This window comes from Oculina patagonica, chromosome 14, assembly GCF_052425735.1.
Source record: "Oculina patagonica isolate OP01 chromosome 14, crgOcupat, whole genome shotgun sequence".
Taxonomy (NCBI): domain Eukaryota; kingdom Metazoa; phylum Cnidaria; class Anthozoa; order Scleractinia; family Oculinidae; genus Oculina; species Oculina patagonica.
This window is the reverse complement of record NC_135771.1, coordinates 9,755,624-9,775,093: the sequence shown is the minus strand read 5'-3', so window position 1 is coordinate 9,775,093 and position 19,470 is coordinate 9,755,624. Positions and strand designations below refer to the sequence as shown.

The 19,470-nt window shown below is 38.2% G+C and overlaps 1 protein-coding gene and 1 pseudogene across 7 annotated transcripts in view; both read right to left on the bottom strand.

Moving 5' to 3' along the window:
- LOC144639155 (tetratricopeptide repeat protein 28-like) overlaps positions 1-19,470 on the bottom strand; it is a 77,002-nt pseudogene that overhangs the window by 37,970 nt on the left and 19,562 nt on the right. The window lies entirely within an intron of this gene.
- The window catches only part of LOC144639152 (uncharacterized), a 77,315-nt gene that overhangs the window by 49,897 nt on the left and 7,948 nt on the right, over positions 1-19,470 (bottom strand). For 2 of the 6 annotated variants that reach the window (XM_078498397.1, XM_078498399.1), the window contains 2 exons: positions 1,525-4,783; positions 345-911 (listed from right to left, as the gene is read on the bottom strand). In XM_078498397.1, the coding sequence (XP_078354523.1) occupies positions 908-911; positions 1,525-4,783 (3,263 nt within the window). In that variant the 3' untranslated portion in view covers positions 345-907. Of the gene's footprint in view, positions 1-344; positions 912-1,524; positions 4,784-11,342; positions 11,445-19,470 lie in introns of those variants that run through there. The other 4 variants (XM_078498402.1, XM_078498401.1, XM_078498400.1 and 1 more) reach the window with 3 other exon arrangements.

Below are 19,470 nucleotides of genomic sequence, written 5' to 3'. Positions count from 1 at the left end.
ATCTCGTCACTGAGTTTGTGTCATTCAGGCGAGTTTGAGCAGTTTCACGTAGTGCTATTTTTGCATATTATATTATATGTCATTGCTACACTTAGTCCCACGTATCTCAGTTTCCCCTGTGTTTCAGTTTTCTTCGCATTAATTCAAGTCACGAAGCAAAGTCGTGACACAATTTTTTAGCAGTTTATGCTGATCCCTTTCTTTCGATAGCAAAGTCCTTCACTGGTAGGGATAGGACGGGGTGGGTTTCTTTCCTTTTAGTTCCCGGGTTTAGATAGATATCGGGACATGACTTTCTAACCTTCTCGAATCCCATCCCCTGACTGATTTTGATAACAAGAGGCATGGAAATATCAATTTTAAGCATTCTCCTTCTCAAAGGAATTGTTTATTATTTCATCAATACTCATTACAGTTGTTTTCTAAGGGAGTGCTTACATTGCTACAGTTAAGAGTATAACTTTTATAGTTTTCCTTCATATTAGCTTCTCAGTAAATTATCGAATCGCGTATAACGATTATATGTAGTGGTCACGACCGGTGTTTAATAAAAATTAAAAAAATTAAAACTATCAGCACTTAAAAATCAGCGGTCGCGGCCAGTTGCCTACGAAAGCTTACGACTATTATCTAACATGCAAAATTTTACAGTATTTTATTTTAGGAAGTTGTCGCCCACTGAAGGTGCATAGTCGCACAGGAAGGTTCGAGTGGATCTAACAATAAAAGAATCCTTGATACATTTCTTCTGATATCGTTCCTGTTCGAAGTATTTCAAGCAAAAAAGATCACAACAACTATGCAAAAGTTGATCGTCAAGTTGCAATTATAGTGTTAATAATTCAACAGCTAGCAAGACGTCACTCAGCTGGGTCATTAGTTCTCACTTGATGAGGCAGTGGACAAGTCACCTAAACGAGAAAACAAAACAACAACGACAAATTAACAAACCAGCAGATTATCTTTCCATAAAATATTATTAAAATAATATTCTACCATATTATCTCTTGGTTTGTTATACTTAAGTCAATTTAAGATACCTCATTTCCTTAAGACGTCCAGTTGCAACTGTGAAGCTACTAAACGTTATATCAAAAGCTAAACCCCAAAATACCTAAGATCCAATGAATTGTCATAAATTTACTAATATTTTTGGTATCTCAAACATTTAGAGGGCCGGACCTTACGAGGGAAACCAAAACAAGGATTTCAAACAAAGGACTTGAGATACAACTATTGGAAAAGTACAATAAGGACTTCCCATAACTATTTACACAAATCGGTTTGAATGATATACGTACTTGAAATACATCATTTACTACCGATCAAAAAATTGAAATACATGTATAAAACAATTAAATCTAACAGTAAGCCCAAAATCAGTGAGTGGAGCCATCTGTCAGAATCATTACCTTTTTATCAGTTTTAGTACTATTATAACAGTAGCAAAAAAAGCTTTCAAAAAATAAAAAGCCAGTGTTACTTGTTAGGAAATATAAATTGTTATCGTTTTTTGAAACCTACTTTGATTTTCCAAAATCAAATGTCACGTTATCTCCAATCAGCATAAAAGGAGCCCATTGTCTCACTTCAGAGTAGCCGTTACTTCTCATCCACTTCATGGCCTCGTGAAGAGATTCACTGGCGCTATCCCCACCAACAAGATGCTCGTAGAAACGACTCATGAACTGCTCTGTCGCACTGTCGTCCAGAGCCCACAGTGCCACTAACACTGAGCGGGCACCAGATCCTAAGAATGCTCGAGCGATTCCAACAACTCCCTCGGTTCTAATGTGTCCACGTCCACTGTGACAACAGCTTAGTACTACCAGTTTAGCACGCAGTTGAACTTTTGAAATATCAGACATTGTCAATAAGTAGTCTTCTTCTCGTGGGGTCTTGTTAGGAGTACGAAAAGCCGGGGCTAGGGCAATTTCTCCTCTTTCTGCATCGCCGTGTGCAGCGAAATGTATCAGACTTACGGTGTTTATCACTTGAAGTACTGCTTGCTTAGTTGCTTGCTTTCCTAGCAAAGGATCAACACCCAGCTTCTCTCCTATCATGGTTGCTTCGTTTTCTGCGCAAGGCAGAGATAAAATTGTTCTTTTTCGTCCATGGAGATGCACCTTGCCAACATCAGGATTTCCCACTATCAGTGCACCAGTCTGGCTGTGATAGTCTGCTGGGCTGTCCTGAATAAGCTTGAGAGTCGTCAAGGAGGGAACGACGCGGATCCTGAAAGTTTCTGATAAGTAATTTCCACTTTCATCAGGTAACGCGGCAAACGGAATGCTGTATAAAGACCGGTCAGGAACAATGATGATTTCAGGACCCTCTATTAAGTGCACAACAGGTGCGATGATCAATTTTTGACACAAAGAAAGATTCCGTTTGAGGCTTTGTTGGTTATCTTTACCATTCTTTCCCATTCGCGACGCCGTACGGATATCTTCCTCACAAGGTTTCTGTTCAATATCGTTCAAAGATCGGTCTTCACAATGTTCCTCTGGTAAAATGCCAACACTTCTGAAGCGTTCGTTAGTAAGAAATTCGTCCAAATTTTCGATCAACCCATTGTGAACAATCATTTCTTTTCCATTTACTTTTTGGAAATGCACGAATCTTCTTGCTTTAAGAATCCACAAAAATATGTCGTGATCGTCATAAGAGAAATATAGGCAAGTACACCTAGTAGGTTCTTTGTCCATAACACTTTCAATGCCAACCCATGATTGAGGATTAGCTGAGATTTGATTCTTCACGGAGTACTTGGCTGACATTAAATCTGCCAGAGCTCTGGCCCGACAAAGCTCTGAAACGTACAAAGCTCGATTAGGATTTCCAGCAGCACAGAAGAATGCAGTGAGTACCCAGTAGACATAATCATTTTCGTGAGAAAAAGATATCTTAAATTGATCGTTGTCTCGTAGAAATTCTCGCATGTTCTCGCATTTTTGAATGCTTGGAAGAAGATATGACAAAGCTTCCTGAATCTTTCCTGCTTGAAGCATAACGAATCCAAGATTGCAAAGAAGTTTAGGTTGTTCCTTAACGTCTCCAATCTCTTCGCTTATTGCAAGCGCCGTCTTATGATTTTCTTCCGCCTCGACATATTCACCAAGGAATTCAAAAAGAAATCCCAAATTGCTACTAACTAAAGCTTCTCTTTTTCTGTCGCCAATTTCTTTACTGATAGTAAGTGCCTTTTCTAGAAATTCTCTAGCTTTGTTGTAGTCACCAATTGTTTGAAACACAGCTCCGAGGTTTCCGTAAACAGCGGCTTCTCCTTTTTTGTCACCAATTTCTTCCCTTAGAGTAAGTGCTTTCTGAAGATATTCCTTTGCTTTGTCATATTCACCAAGAGAGATGAACACAGTCCCGAGGTTTCCACAATCAGCTCCTTCTCCTTCTTTGTCACTAATTTCCTCTCTTATATCAAGTGCTTTCTCGTAATATTCTTTTGCCTTATCAAATTCTCCAACTGAGTAATGCACTGTTCCAAGGTTTGAGTAAGTGGAAGCTTCTGCCTTTCTGTTACCAGTCTCTTTTCTGATGGCAAGTGCTTTCTTAAAATATTCATTCGCCTTGTCGTATTCTCCAACTGACTGAAACACAATTCCAAGGTTTCCGTAGAAGAAGGCTTCCTCATCTCTGTTGCCGATTTCTTTATTGAAGAGAAGTGCTGCCTCAAGGTATTTTGTAGCCTTCTCATATTCTCCAGTTGACTGAAGTACGCTTCCAAGTTTTCCGCAAGAGAAGGCTTCTCCATTTCTGTCACCAATTTCTTTGCTGATGGCAAGGGCTTTCATGTGATATTCTTTTGCCTTCACATATTCTCCAACTGAGTAATGCACTGTTCCAAGGTTAGAGTAAGAGGAGGCTTCTCCCTTTCTGTCACCAATTTCTTCTCTGATGGCAAGTGCTTTCTTATGATATTCATTCGCCTTGTCGTATTCTCCACATGACTGAAACACCATTCCAAGTTTTCCGTACAAGGAGGCTTCCCCATCTCTGCTGCCGATTTCTTCATCGAAGAGAAGTGCTGCCTTAAGGTATTTTTTAGCCTTCTCATATTCTCCAGTTGACTGAAGTACGCTTCCAAGTTGTCGGTAAGAGAAAGCTTGTCCATTTCTGTCACCAATTTCTTTACTGATAGCAAGTGCTTTCTCGTGACATTCTTTCGCCTTATCATATTCACCAACAGATTTAAAAATTGTTCCAAGGTTATCATAACAGGTTGCTTCTCCTTCTCTGTCAGAAACTTCTTTTTTGATCCCAAGTGCCTTCTCGTAGTATTCTTTCGCCCTGTCATATTCACCAACTGATTGAAACACATTACCTAGGATAATGTAACAGGATGCTTCTCCATTTCTGTCACCAATTTCTGTACTGATGAGTAGTGCCTTTTCACAGAGTTCTTTTCCTTCAGAGTACTTACTCTGACGGAGATACAAAGTGGCTAGTTTTATGCTCCATTCACATTCTTCATTCCTGTCACCGCATTCGTGGAGAATGCGGAGACGTTTTTTGATGTATTTTATCGCATTTGTGTAATCATTGATGAGACAATACGCACGTGACATTGTCCTACATGTTCCATTGTATAGTAACGTATATAATTCGTTTTCTTCTATGAGTGGTGTGTTGTCGAGAATGAACAAACATTCATTGCATAACTCGATGGCTTTTAGAACTCGACAAGTGCTGATAAGGAAATTGGCAACAATAAAGCCGACAAAGATGACATGTATAATTTCATCTATGTTGTCCATTTCAAGCACTTCTGTCAGAAAAAGAACAGAAAAAATTAAAGTTAGAATAATCCGCTTATGGTTGCAATACAATAATTGGGAGAAATCCTCTGTTGAAGTGTACTGTAGTACTTGAAATGATCTCAGTAATGGCAATTAGAAACGAGCTACAGTGAGTAAAAGAGCAAATTTATATGTAATATAAATGCCAATTTACATGTAATATAAATTAAAGTTAATGTGACAACCATGAAAGGAGTTCAGAGAAGTCAAAAGATCAATCTATTCAAATACGCAGATCTGTCACGCTATATGCTGCAAGACTATCACTCTTGCGTTACATTCAAAGGTCAAACTCACTTCTAGAGTGTGATGCGCTATTCGGGCTGGCCAATCACATCGCCCCTTTTCTATTATGTCAATCAAGGCCATGCGGTTTTATCTAGACTTGAGTAGTTTTACTTCAAATTCTCTGAGCTCCCTAAAAGAGTTTTTTTTTTAGCGCGGACTTAAAACGGAGCCCAAGTGTTAACTTTTTTAAGCGTTCTCTTTTTAAACAAATTTTAAATAATCAAATCCATACGCAATCATTCATGTAATTTTAATTCTTAATTGTCTTATTGTATTTAATGTTGTACATAGTTTTATCTAAATCGATATCTATTTTTAAAGTTTATACCATTGTTATATTTCCGTTATTGTTATATTTTTATGAGGGCCACAAGTTTATCAGTTTGATTACTGTCAGGTGTCACCCTCGTTAAATAAAGTCATACTTTACTTTACTTTACTTTACTTTACTTTACTAATAATTATTATTGCTGTGATATCCTTCGATTACTTTTTGCTTCAACATCGCTCCATCAGTACTTTATGAGTTATCCTGGTATCTGCCCACGAACTACGTTCCGGTTTTACACATTTTATTCTGTCGTTCGAAGATAAATATGCGGACGATCTGTCGAAGGCCTCGCACTACTGAACAGGTATTCGGTCCAGCAACTGAGGAACTTGATATGCACACACAGAACAGATTACCTCTACCGGAATATGGCCACTCTACCGACTCGGCTTCAAGGTCCTCAGTGATCTCCAAACCGCGGCTAAAACCGACAGTACAGCAAAAAGCATGAACCTCACAAAAACATTATTTGTATGTTGGAGACAACATGCCTTCGTTTGCCCGAGATTATTATGAATGAACGACTTATAAAGAACACGACGATTTCTTCAACTAGAAAATACTATTCTCTTGTCAAGCCGGAGAACAGTCAACAAGGGTCAAGGCCGTCGTGAATGTCTCGTCTAGCGCCTTCTCTCCCGCCGAAAGTGGTCAGTAAAAAATTGGACAAGCAATCCGAATTTCCCTAGGGTGCATCTTGGCCAAGTGGAATTCAGGAGCTTGCTAAAAGCTAAGTATAAATATTTATAAGCTGATTCTATTTTGCGTTATATTAGACCGGCGTTAAATGAGATTTCACTATGAAAACAAACGAAACTTAGAGCAATTTGCAGGCTGCCGTTTCCACCAGCAGTAAAGCCTAAAGGGCTGGAAATTACAAGATGCCGGTGGAATTCGCTATTGTTATCTTCTGTAATGTTCGAAGTCATGTCTTAATACCTGAGTAGACGAGACCCTTTATAATTTGGCTGCTCAAAGTTGAGGAAGAGCGACATAAACTTAGCTTTGCTGGAGGCTAGGGTGGTGAATTCTCGTCCCTTGTCACCAAAGTCAAAAATAGGACAAATAACAACTCAAAGCAACGAAAGTTCTCAGCTTATAGAATACTTTATGAAGATACTGCAAATGTAAACATTTTTTACATTTAATGCAAGAAATTTGAGATATTTAAAGGTGCCATTGTCACTGCCATTTTAACAAAGAATAGGTTATAACTCAAGGGGAAATTGAACAATAATATTATTGTAGCAAGAATTTGATCCAAGACATACAGGGGCGTACCTGCCTTTACTACCACTAAAATTGCCTAGGAACGTCCCTGACATAAAATACAATAACAGGACTTTTTACGGGAGTATGTCACAGGAAATATAAAAGTGAGGATTCTAGGATCGAAACATAAAAATTTTGCTTTGTAGTGAATACATTACAGCTAACTTTGTTAATGCAGAAGCATTGGACAACTCATGACATACTCGAAATTCTGACCATTTCAAGCCTGCCAAGTTTAGTGGCACAAGGATAAATCCAACAGGAGCTACTCTATCTACAATGAATGCATGTCTGTGTAGCAAGTGTCTTAATTGTTCAAATACGCCTTATTTTTCGCACCTTCTACCCTGATTGATTCTTGCGCGAGTTCTGCCTTCCTGCCATGTTTCTTAGGTCACCAATGTATAATTCCAGTGGTGAATAACAAACTTTTGCTCTGTATAAGGTCTTTTAATCCCGTTTTTCCCAGCACTCATTGAATTCGTGCTGTATCATTCAAAGGGAAACCATGAATAGGGCATTTTAGTATTAACAGTCTTGTATTTATATATCTACTCCTTTACGTGTATGAAATGGCTAGGTCACACCTTACGGATGCCTTCCTGTACAATCAAAAGGCAAGCTTTGACCTGAAATCCTCAAGGGAGTCAAAAAAGAGGTCGACCATGAAACACCTGGAGACGTTCGCTAAAAGCAGAGATCAAGTCCATGGGCAAGAGTTGGTACCAGCTAGAGAAGGATGCACAGGACAGGATGCTATGACGAGAGACTGTTGATAGTCTATACTCCTGAAAAGGAGTCGAGTGAAGGGCTACTACAACTTATTTACATGTTAACTTAAACCTATTTTATATTTTCGTGCTGTTCGCCTATGGGGAATACACTTCGTGTATTTGTGGGGATGAAGTGCTCTGTACCATTCGCCCTTTTGCCCCATAGCCTCACAGGGTCAGCTTTCCCCTTATAGTGCCCCCCCCCCCCAGTGTTGCTGTTGTTGGTTGTTGTGATTGTTCCCAAGGATACTAGAGATTAGGACCCCAGTTTCTTGGGAACCAGGGCATGTGGTTGTGTTTGTTCCCAAGGGTCCTAGAGATTAGGACCCCAGTTTCTTGGGAACTAGGGCTTCCTGAAAGGAAGGAGAGGATTCCAGTCTCTCGTTGCCAACCAACTAACCTGTGATACATGTACCCTGCATGATTCCTATTGATGATTCTGATTGGCAACTCGAGCACTTCATCCCTTACCCCTTTTCTCCCACTGAACTTGTTGTCTTGTTTTGACTTCATGGGTTGGGAACATTAATTTGTTCTCAAAACTGTTTGCAACAAAACGTTTGCTACACTTAAAATTGTGATTATAACTAGAAATACGTACCAAATTGTTACTTATTTTCGCGGGACTCAATTTTCGCGATTTTCAAGTATTAGTTAATTTTTTATACGGGGAGCCTGTGCCCTGAGGTCCAAACCCTTTCACTTTCATATACCATTTTTGACAGAAAAAAAGGGACAATTTAGTATACCTCCAATAGAAAATGGCAGCCCTTTCAGATACCTACAGAAGGGATACACTTTTTTTTCATTTCACGAGCCGCTAGGCGAGTGGGTCACTGTTGTTCTGTACAAATTGAAGTTCTGTACAGATTGCAGCTTATCAATGTTACATTTAGAGGAGTTCGCCCACACGTTTGAGCAATAAAACAATTTACTAAAAACTAGGGCATTAACTCAACTCTCACCGACTATCATCGACTCGGGCCAAACGAGAACGAGAGTCCGTCAAACTATCATTGACTCTCACAAAAAAATTGAGCACGTTCAAAGTCAATGAGAGCGCATGAGAGTCAATAAGAGCATAGCTAGTAGATGAGTGTGCACGAGAGTGAGAGTTTGAACTCTCATCAACTCTCATCCTCGTGTGGCGCGGGCTTTAGTCTCTCCGATCAATTTCTACTGAGCGGGAGTTCAAAATCATCGAAAAGCAAACAAAAAACAACAATGATAATGGAACGCGCAAATGCCGCGCAGCACTTTACAAAGAGGTATTACTTTAACACTAACAGACCTTATAATAGTTAAAAAGAGTTCGTCTATGATATAACAACGAGTGCTCCATTCGAAGAGTGTAGTGTTTGAAATACATGTAGCAACTAAAATTGACACATCTATAAAGCCGAAACGGTTACCGTTAAGACCATAAATAAATTGTCCTCCCTTGGACACGACGATAAGCATCACGTTTTATTGTCATCGCATTACTGTTGATGACAATAAAATTTACATCGTCATTTATTTATGATCACAATATGCGAAGTTTTCGCTTATTTCTCTCCTCCGGCCATTTGACCGATTATGAACTCACGCTGACTACGGACCGTCCGAAAATTCAAAAGCAACACAAAGTCACGGACAAGAAACTGAATAAAATCACAATGAAAATCGAAAAGATGGGCAATACAATAACTATTTCTGTCCAGTTGAATAACAATAGTTAACAAACCTCTCAAAGTAGACTTGGGAATTTTCGGCCCTTAAATTCTTCCAACTGACAAAACCAAACCCATATAAACGTTCGTTAGTTTACAGTGAAGTCACAGTTTCCACGTTAAAAAAACAAACAAACAGAAAAACACGGTAATTTAAAAAAACAAAAACAGATGGAACCAGCAGTGAAAGCATTTTTTTTAAACTGCGAAGATTTCACACGGCACTCTTGCTCTTGTCATAATGTCTCACGGTCTGAAAAGTTTCTTCTTAGGATTTATTCCGCTCTCAAACAAAATTCCCATTCATGCAAGGAAATACTTCAGAATTTTCGTGACGGATTGTCGGTGTCGGGAAAAGGTCATGTTGCTTAAATTAAATTACTTGTGGTATTAAATTTAGAAACTTTCGCTTTCATGTTTGACAAATCAAAGGAACTTTACTTGCCAACTCGAAGTTTTTGACATGTATTTGCTGTTTCTTTAGAGGCAAAAGACAAAAACTTCTATCAATTTATAGCTGGAAACGCGAGGATTTTAATCTTGCATATAATTACATACGATTTTTTGAAGGTATTCTGCGCCGTCTGCAACGCATGTTATTTGAAAGTTACTGAGAACTGAGAACTATTGAACGATTGATCCAAAATATCAGGAAATTATATAACGCAATAAAAAATAGAAAATCGAAACCTTGATTGAATTGACGTATTACATTCATATAGCATTGTACATGATGCTTTTGGTCGATTCTATTCATATGTCATATCCAAGAACCTAACATCAAAACATATAAAAAGATCTCCATTATGTGGTCAGATATCCGGGTTAATATATTGCATATTCAAGAAAATCGCAATATAAATTATGTATATGACAGACAAACGCAAAATATTCGATTGGAATCATATTTCGGACAAACTGACAAAAGATCAAATAATGGAACTAAAAGCCTACTACCATACATATCATAGGAAATGCTGGGCTTTCAAGCACGCAGTAAAACGCTTCAAAAAAAGGAAATTTTTAGGGAACTCATTGTCTATCGTCTTTGCATTTGGGGTTCTCGCCTCTAGCATAGCGAGCGGCGGCATCAGTTTGATTGCTATAAGTACAGCAACATTATTAATCCAGGGTTGGATGAGTCATAAAAACCTTGATCTAAAAATTCAAAATTGCATATATGCTTCCCAAAGCTATCAATATCTTCTCATCTCAATAAGAGACACGATGAGAGTCGGCGATTTCAATCAGTCCAGCATCCATGTAACAATGAAGAACATTGATGATTACGTAACGGATAACAGCCCTATTGTCGATAAATACCTTCTAAAATACGATACAAAATTTAGTGCTTGATAATATGCATGATCTTATCGATTTTCATCAATAAAATTTTTGCCCAATATTTATTATAAAATTCAAGTGTCCTTTTTGATTTCGAAACGTTTATAAACTCAAAAGGAATACCAAGCAGCATATATAAATATTTGTCTGATAATGTATTTTGTACTAATCAACCGTCTGCGTCCCTTATTTATAGTAGGAATAATTTCGTCAATCTCCTCGAATACTTAATAGATCTGAGTTCTTTGCCTGGTGGTTAAATCCACCCTATTTTCATAGCATATGCTATTCAATATATTAAAAATATGGTACTTCCGATGATAAACCAATTTTCGCCGTATTCTATGTATATTCGTATAAAAATCAATGTACTCATTAGCATAAGCGTAGCCATGAACCAATCCAAACATCATTTATATTCGCTATATCCTGCTTACTACAGCAGAACGGACAAACATCCTCACCCAATCTTATAAGATCATCGTGCATTTCAATTTTACAGCTCATATTTTTCTATATACTATTATATAAAGATTGTATTTTTATATTTCATCACGATACAACTGTGACGGTCTAAATTTGACAGGTATCTATTTCATAGGTCCACGGTATTGCGACCTCATAGTTACTACTAAAACTGTATAATCAGTCAAGTTTCTCGAACTCCTGGCTTATTCCTTTCACAACCGGTGATTTGATTTTATAGAGTCGACACAGACTTCGGCATCTTGTGATTAAATTTTAGAATAAACTTTTTGAGTAAAATTTACTTGAATTATTTATAATAAATAAAAAACTTTTTACTTGCCGTAATATGATTGCTCAAGGGGAATCATACGACTGTATCATGACCTTGAAAACGTACTGATGACTCATTTTCCTGGGCATCTTCACAAAAAATATTTCACAAAATGAATAACGTTTCACAAAAATATTTCACAATTGTGAATCAAAATATGTAGTTTTTGATTGCTTAAAAAAATCATACAATAATGTCCTTATGCTATCAAAAAGTAAATATTATTGCGTTGCTATGTTTTTGTTGCCATAATAGAACCTTAAGGAAGCATTTTTGAATATTTATCATGTCGCTCAGCTGTTTTGATGATAAAAGATATATCCTCGACGATAGAATAATACTGAAACCATGAATAACATATGATAATCAATACATAAAGAGATAGTATTTTTATATATACTGTAGCACCACAGTGTAAATATTTTACACTGTTATCAGCTGTTTAGGCAGCCAAAAATATGATTATTTCTGGCCATCTATATACATGATAATATTATTCGCATTTCTGTCTATGAAAGTATTTTTTACCATTATTGAAAGTCCTTTCACAATTCGGACACAGCCAATTGCTATCTTTCTGTCGCCATCTATCACAAGCTTCCTTTCGGTGTTTATTTTTGTCTTCAGTTGCAACTCTCTTTGGGTGTATATTTGGTGATTTGATACAATCATCAGGCATATCGCTTTTGTTAACATATTCGAATTTGTATACTTGTCGGTCTATTTTTGAGATTTCCGTTCTACAATAATTGAGGCCCTCGCAGACCATTTTAACGATGCCTGCGTTAATGCCTAAATTAGTTTGAACAGCATACATACTATTGTAATACGTTACTTTATGCGTATCACAATTGATTGCTCTAATAATTTTTTTATTTTTATGATTGTTGCTAACAAAAGCGTAATCTCGTTGTTTTGCAGCTTTTTTACAATTTTCTTGCGGTGTATTTAGCTGTAAGTTGCATAACCTATTGTTTTCCTTGTCAAGCATAACCTATTGTTTTCCTTATCACCCTTCCATCTGGAATCATACCGTTGAAGCATTCCCAAACGAATCTATGGACTTGGTAAGTCTTGCGGACTGGTTGACCATATCTTCTTACACTATACAACAAGTAGCCGCTATGTACCTTATTACTTCTATGTGGTGGCTCCCTTTTAAAAATATGTATCACGTTCCCATCCTCATCAAACGCGTACAGATCATATATGGGATGGACAGCATACATTATTCCGTTAATTTCAGTCGTCATTATCATTTTAATTTGAATACGTGCCATCTGTTTAAGTCACTTAACGAAAAAATATTTTTTGAAAAGGTACTTAAAGAAATGGCGATTATATAAAATAACATATAAATGAAGAAAATTATCTCAGGTAATAGTAATATGGATATAACAGATCTGACCAAACTATCAAAAATTGAGCTTATACAACTCATATTATCATTAAAAGCAAACCAGCCAAGGATATACAAGCCGAGACCCCCAATCCAAACCTCCAGACGAAGCGTTCGTGATATGGTTGATGATTATGAAGCCAACATCATAGAGCCGCTTTTGGAATTCAGGGATGATTACAAACCATTACCATACCCAAGCACTAAAAAACCAGTGCCATTAAAAAGGACTAAGATAGTGGAAGTTACTAAAGCTATGAACGGCTACACAAAGTCTTTTGAAATTGGTATAAAAAATGACAAAGACCCATTATTACAGCTCCAAAATACAAGAAAAGCTGTAGAATATCACATCATAAAAACGCTTGTATCTATGAAAGGTATCAAATTCATTGAAACTCTCAAGGTGAAATTCACTAAAATGTCAGGGGATGGCGTTATCCACAAAATAGCATATTTTAATAGTAAACCCCAAACGATCATCAATAATCTGGAAATCGCCGAATCACTTCAATTATCAAAGCAGCAAATTTTGAATTTTGTAACTCAGTGGATATCAGAAGGCTCAGGTTGGACTATTGAATCTGTCAATAACCACTATATTAATGTAGTTAAATATCAACCAATGAAAGGCTCGTCGTATATTCAGCTACCACCAGAACTCAGAAATAGCTCAAAAGGATTGATTAACATTAAAAATGAAGATAATGAATGCTTCAGATGGTGCCATATAAGATGCTTAAATCCGCAAGATAAATACCCTCAGAGGATTAAAAAATCGGATAAAACATACATTGATAAATTAAACTATGATGGGATTCAATTCCCGGTAACCACTAATAATAATAATAATAATAATAATAATAATAATAATAATAATAATAATAATAATAATAACAGTTCTTAGCACGCACTTTACATACGTCTCAGTGCGTTTACATTTGAAATTTAAAAGTAAAAATATAAAAACCCGATTTAAATTACAATCAGATAAAAATACGCTAAGGATAACCTAATTTAATTACAATTGATAAAAAATAAAAATAAAAATGACAATAAAAAACATGGCGAACTTGCTAAAAATATATCGACCTAAATAAATATGTCTTTAAAAGTGTTTTAAAAGTGGAGACTGAAGGGGCATTCTTTACTGTTGTTGGTAGTGTATTCCAAAGTCTCGGCGCAGCAATGGAAAAGGCCCGATCTCCGTATGTAGAGGTGGCCGATCTTGGAAATTTAAGCAAATTTTGCGAGGCCGAGCGTAGACAATGTGATGGCACGTATTGGTCAAGAAGATCTACAATGTATGACGGAGCATAGCCATTCATAGCTTTATAGGTAAACAACAAGATCTTAAACGAAATGCGTTCGCTAACAGGCAGCCAGTGTAATTGTTGTAGAATAGGGCTTATGTGATCCGTGCGCTTTGCCTTAACCACCAATCTCGCAGCAGTGTTCTGAATGCGTTGTAACTTTTGAAGTTCAGTAGAGGGCAAGCCGTACAATAGACTATTGCAATAGTCCAACTTGGATGTTATGAAAGCATGTACTAAGCGCTCGGTGCTGCTCTGGCTTATGTATTTCCTTACTCTACCAATGTTACGAAGCGCCAGGGATGCGTGACGGCAGATGTTGTTAACGTGGCTGGTCATGGTGAGGTGGCGATCGAAAACACTTCCCAGATTACGAGCTTTGTCTGCGCAGGATACAATGTTTACGCCAAAAGAAATATTCGATAATGGAGGATGCCGTGTAAAGCGAGATGTGAGATGAAGAACTTCTGTCTTAGTCGGGTTGCAGACTAGCTTATTAGTAAAAAAGAATGCTTGGATATCATTAATACACAGCTCCAAATTGAGAAGCGCAGGCTGTCTTGCTGCAGGGTTCAAAATAATGTAGAGTTGTGAATCATCAGCGTACATCATACAGTCCAGCCCGTGAGCCTTGATGACGTCTTGTAGGGGTCCGAAGTATAGGGCAAATAACAGAGGACCCAAAACTGATCCCTGTGGGACACCCGATGTGAGAGGCTGCGGTTTGGACTCAGTATTACCAATGACAACCTTTTGTGAACGATCATTAAGGTAGGACCTGAACCAATCGAGCACCGTCCCTGTGAAGCCGTACTGTGTTGAAAGCCTATTGATGAGAATGTCATGATCTAATGTATCGAATGCAGCTGAAAGGTCCAGTAACACCAATAGTACCTCATTCCCATTATCGATAGCACGTAAGATGTCATTTTGAACTCGTAAGAGCGCAGTTTCTGTGCTATGGAATTTACGATAAGCTGATTGTAGGCTGGGGTAGAGGTCATTCTCAGTGAGATAATCACGTATCTGGCTTGCAACAATCCTTTCCAAAGCTTTCGAAAGAAAAGGAAGATTAGTGATGGGACGATAGTTCGAGTATACCTCGGGATCGAGTGACTCCTTTTTAATGAAAGGAAGAACACGACCTTCCTTGAAGGCATTAGGAAAAACACCTCTACTCAGCGATGAGTTGATAATGTTGGTAACTGTCGGGAGCGTCTGATTAAGACAAGCTTTCAATGTCCGTGTGGGGATGGGATCAGATGGACATGACTTGGAAGGTGCTTTCTGGATGGACTTTGACACATATTCTAGTGATACCTCATTGAACTCGGCCATGGAGCAAGCGCAGAATGTGTCAATAGTAACTGACATTGTGGGAATCGTTGCTCTAGCTATACCTTGTCGCAAACCCTCTATCTTGTCGATGAAGTAGCAGCTGAACTTCTCAGTAAGTTGTTCAACATTATCATGGGAAGGGAAAATAGGTACCGGTTTTAAATGAAACATTCCGCCAATCAAACGGAACAGGTCCTTCTGATCTGCTTCCTCAATCTTTGACTTATAGTACTGAGCCTTCGTGTTTTCAAGTAACGTCGCGTAGCTGCGGCATTGTTCACGGTATATTTGCTCATGAACGACAAGACGAGAATTCCGATAAGCCCGTTCACATCGACGTCTCTTTCGCTTAGCATCTCGAAGTTCCGCGGTGAACCACGGAGCATGTGGGCGAAGGGTGATTGAGCGTGAAACCTCTGGAGCATGTTTGTCTATAGTATCACGTAGCACGTTGTTGTAAAGATCCACAAGTGTATTGGGATCAGATTCTTGCAAGTCATGCGTCCTAAGTAATTTGGCAATATCGTTTTTAAAGGCATCAATGTCCAAATCCCGCAGTCGGCGCTGACGAAAATGAGATTTGGAGGCTTTAGGTCTTGCAAAGGCGACAGAGCATATTACTGCACTGTGGTCAGATGGCAACTCCGATGATAGCGAAAAACATGATAAAACTCGATCTTCTTGGCGGTCAATTACGAGGTCTAAGGTGTGTCCGCTTCGGTGTGTAGGGCCTGTAACGTGCTGTTTCAAGCCAGATGATTCTAACAGGTCTCTGAAAGTAGCTGCATGACAGTTGTCGGGGGACTCAATGTGAAAATTAAGATCCCCAGCAAGCAGCAGGTAACCAGGACACAAGGACACAAGTTCGAGGAGAGATGAAAATTCCCTGAAAAATGTGTCTGGTGTCGCGCGATTCTTTTTAGAATTAGGTGGTCTATCGGCTTATCGGAATTCTCGTCTTGTCGTTCATGAGCAAATATACCGTGAACAATGCCGCAGCTACGCGACGTTACTTGAAAACACGAAGGCTCAGTACTATAAGTCAAAGATTGAGGAAGCAGATCAGAAGGACCTGTTCCGTTTGATTGGCGGAATGTTTCATTTAAAACCGGTACCTATTTTCCCTTCCCATGATAATGTTGAACAACTTACTGAGAAGTTCAGCTGCTACTTCATCGACAAGATAGAGGGTTTGCGACAAGGTATAGCTAGAGCAACGATTCCCACAATGTCAGTTACTATTGACACATTCTGCGCTTGCTCCATGGCCGAGTTCAATGAGGTATCACTAGAATATGTGTCAAAGTCCATCCAGAAAGCACCTTCCAAGTCATGTCCATCTGATCCCATCCCCACACGGACATTGAAAGCTTGTCTTAATGAGACGCTCCCGACAGTTACCAACATTATCAACTCATCGCTGAGTAGAGGTGTTTTTCCTAATGCCTTCAAGGAAGGTCGTGTTCTTCCTTTCATTAAAAAGGAGTCACTCGATCCCGAGGTATACTCGAACTATCGTCCCATCACTAATCTTCCTTTTCTTTCGAAAGCTTTGGAAAGGATTGTTGCAAGCCAGATACGTGATTATCTCACTGAGAATGACCTCTACCCCAGCCTACAATCAGCTTATCGTAAATTCCATAGCACAGAAACTGCGCTCTTACGAGTTCAAAATGACATCTTACGTGCTATCGATAATGGGAATGAGGTACTATTGGTGTTACTGGACCTTTCAGCTGCATTCGATACATTAGATCATGACATTCTCATCAATAGGCTTTCAACACAGTACGGCTTCACAGGGACGGTGCTCGATTGGTTCAGGTCCTACCTTAATGATCGTTCACAAAAGGTTGTCATTGGTAATACTGAGTCCAAACCGCAGCCTCTCACATCGGGTGTCCCACAGGGATCAGTTTTGGGTCCTCTGTTATTTGCCCTATACTTCGGACCCCTACAAGACGTCATCAAGGCTCACGGGCTGGACTGTATGATGTACGCTGATGATTCACAACTCTACATTATTTTGAACCCTGCAGCAAGACAGCCTGCGCTTCTCAATTTGGAGCTGTGTATTAATGATATCCAAGCATTCTTTTTTACTAATAAGCTAGTCTGCAACCCGACTAAGACAGAAGTTCTTCATCTCACATCTCGCTTTACTCGGCATCCTCCATTATCGAATATTTCTTTTGGCGTAAACATTGTATCCTGCGCAAACAAAGCTCGTAATCTGGGAAGTGTTTTCGATCGCCACCTCACCATGACCAGCCACGTTAACAACATCTGCCGTCACGCATCCCTGGCGCTTCGTAACATTGGTAGAGTAAGGAAATACATAAGCCAGAGCAGCACCGAGCGCTTAGTACATGCTTTCATGACATCCAAGTTGGACTATTGCAATAGTCTATTGTACGGCTTGCCCTCTACTGAACTTCAAAAGTTACAACGCATTCAGAACACTGCTGCGAGATTGGTGGTTAAGGCAAAGCGCACGGATCACATAAGCCCTATTCTACAACAATTACACTGGCTGCCTGTTAGCGAACGCATTTCGTTTAAGATCTTGTTGTTTACCTATAAAGCTATGAATGGCTATGCTCCGTCATACATTGTAGATCTTCTTGACCAATACGTGCCATCACATTGTCTACGCTCGGCCTCGCAAAATTTGCTTAAATTTCCAAGATCGGCCACCTCTACATACGGAGATCGGGCCTTTTCCATTGCTGCGCCGAGACTTTGGAATACACTACCAACAACAGTAAAGAATGCCCCTTCAGTCTCCACTTTTAAAACACTTTTAAAGACATATTTATTTAGGTCGATATATTTTTAGCAAGTTCGCCATGTTTTTTATTGTCATTTTTATTTTTATTTTTTATCAATTGTAATTAAATTAGGTTATCCTTAGCGTATTTTTATCTGATTGTAATTTAAATCGGGTTTTTATATTTTTACTTTTAAATTTCAAATGTAAACGCACTGAGATGTATGTAAAGTGCGTGCTAAGAACTGTTATTATTATTATTATTATTATTATTATTATTATTATTATTATTATTATTATTATTAACTACTAAGCAATATAGCAAGATTGAAAAGCAAAATGAGATTAATATCAACGTGTTTGGTTATGAAAACAAACAGCCATATCCCATCTTTGTTTCAAAAGAAAAATATGACAAAGAGATGAATTTATTATTGGTAACTGAGAATGAAAACAAGCATGAAAACAAGCATTATGTACTCATAAAGGATTTCAATAAATTCATGTACAATCAAACTAAACACCGAGAAAGGAAACACTTTTGTATGCATTGCCTACAGTGCTTTAGTTCGGAAAGAGTATTAAACGATCATAAGAAGATCTGTCTTACAATAAATGGATGTCAAGCAGTCAAGATGCCAGAGAAGGGTAAAAACATACTCAAATTTAACAACTTCCATAAGCAGCAAGCTGTGCCTTTCGTAATATATAGTGATTTCGAAGCCATAACCGAAAATATCTCTGGTTGTAAGCCTAATGATGATAAATCGTATACAGAGGCATACCAAAAGCATACAGACTGTGGATATGGTTATAAGGTTGTCTGTTGCTATGATGACAAGTTTACAAAACCTGTGCAGATATACAGGGGTAAAAAGGCCGTTTACAGATTCATGGAAAAAATGCTTGAAGAAGTCGAGTATTGTAAGAAGACAATGAAAAGATCTTTTAACAAACCGTTGAAGATGACCCAAGATGATGAAGATGCATTTCAAAAAGCAAACGGATGTCATATCTGCGATATAGAATACACTGAGAAAGACATTCGATTAAGAGATCATTGCCATATTACCGGTACATATAGGGGCTCAGCACATCAAGACTGTAATCTTAAACTGAGGATAGAGCCAGATAAAATACAAATAACCGGTCGTTTTTCATAATCTAAGAGGCTACGACAGTCATTTTATAATGCAAGAGATTGGTGCTATTGTTAAAAATCATACATACAAGAATAAAAAGGGAGAAATTTAAGAGATGGATATCAATGCTCTACCAAATAATATGGAAAAGTATATGGCTTTCATGCTTGGTAAT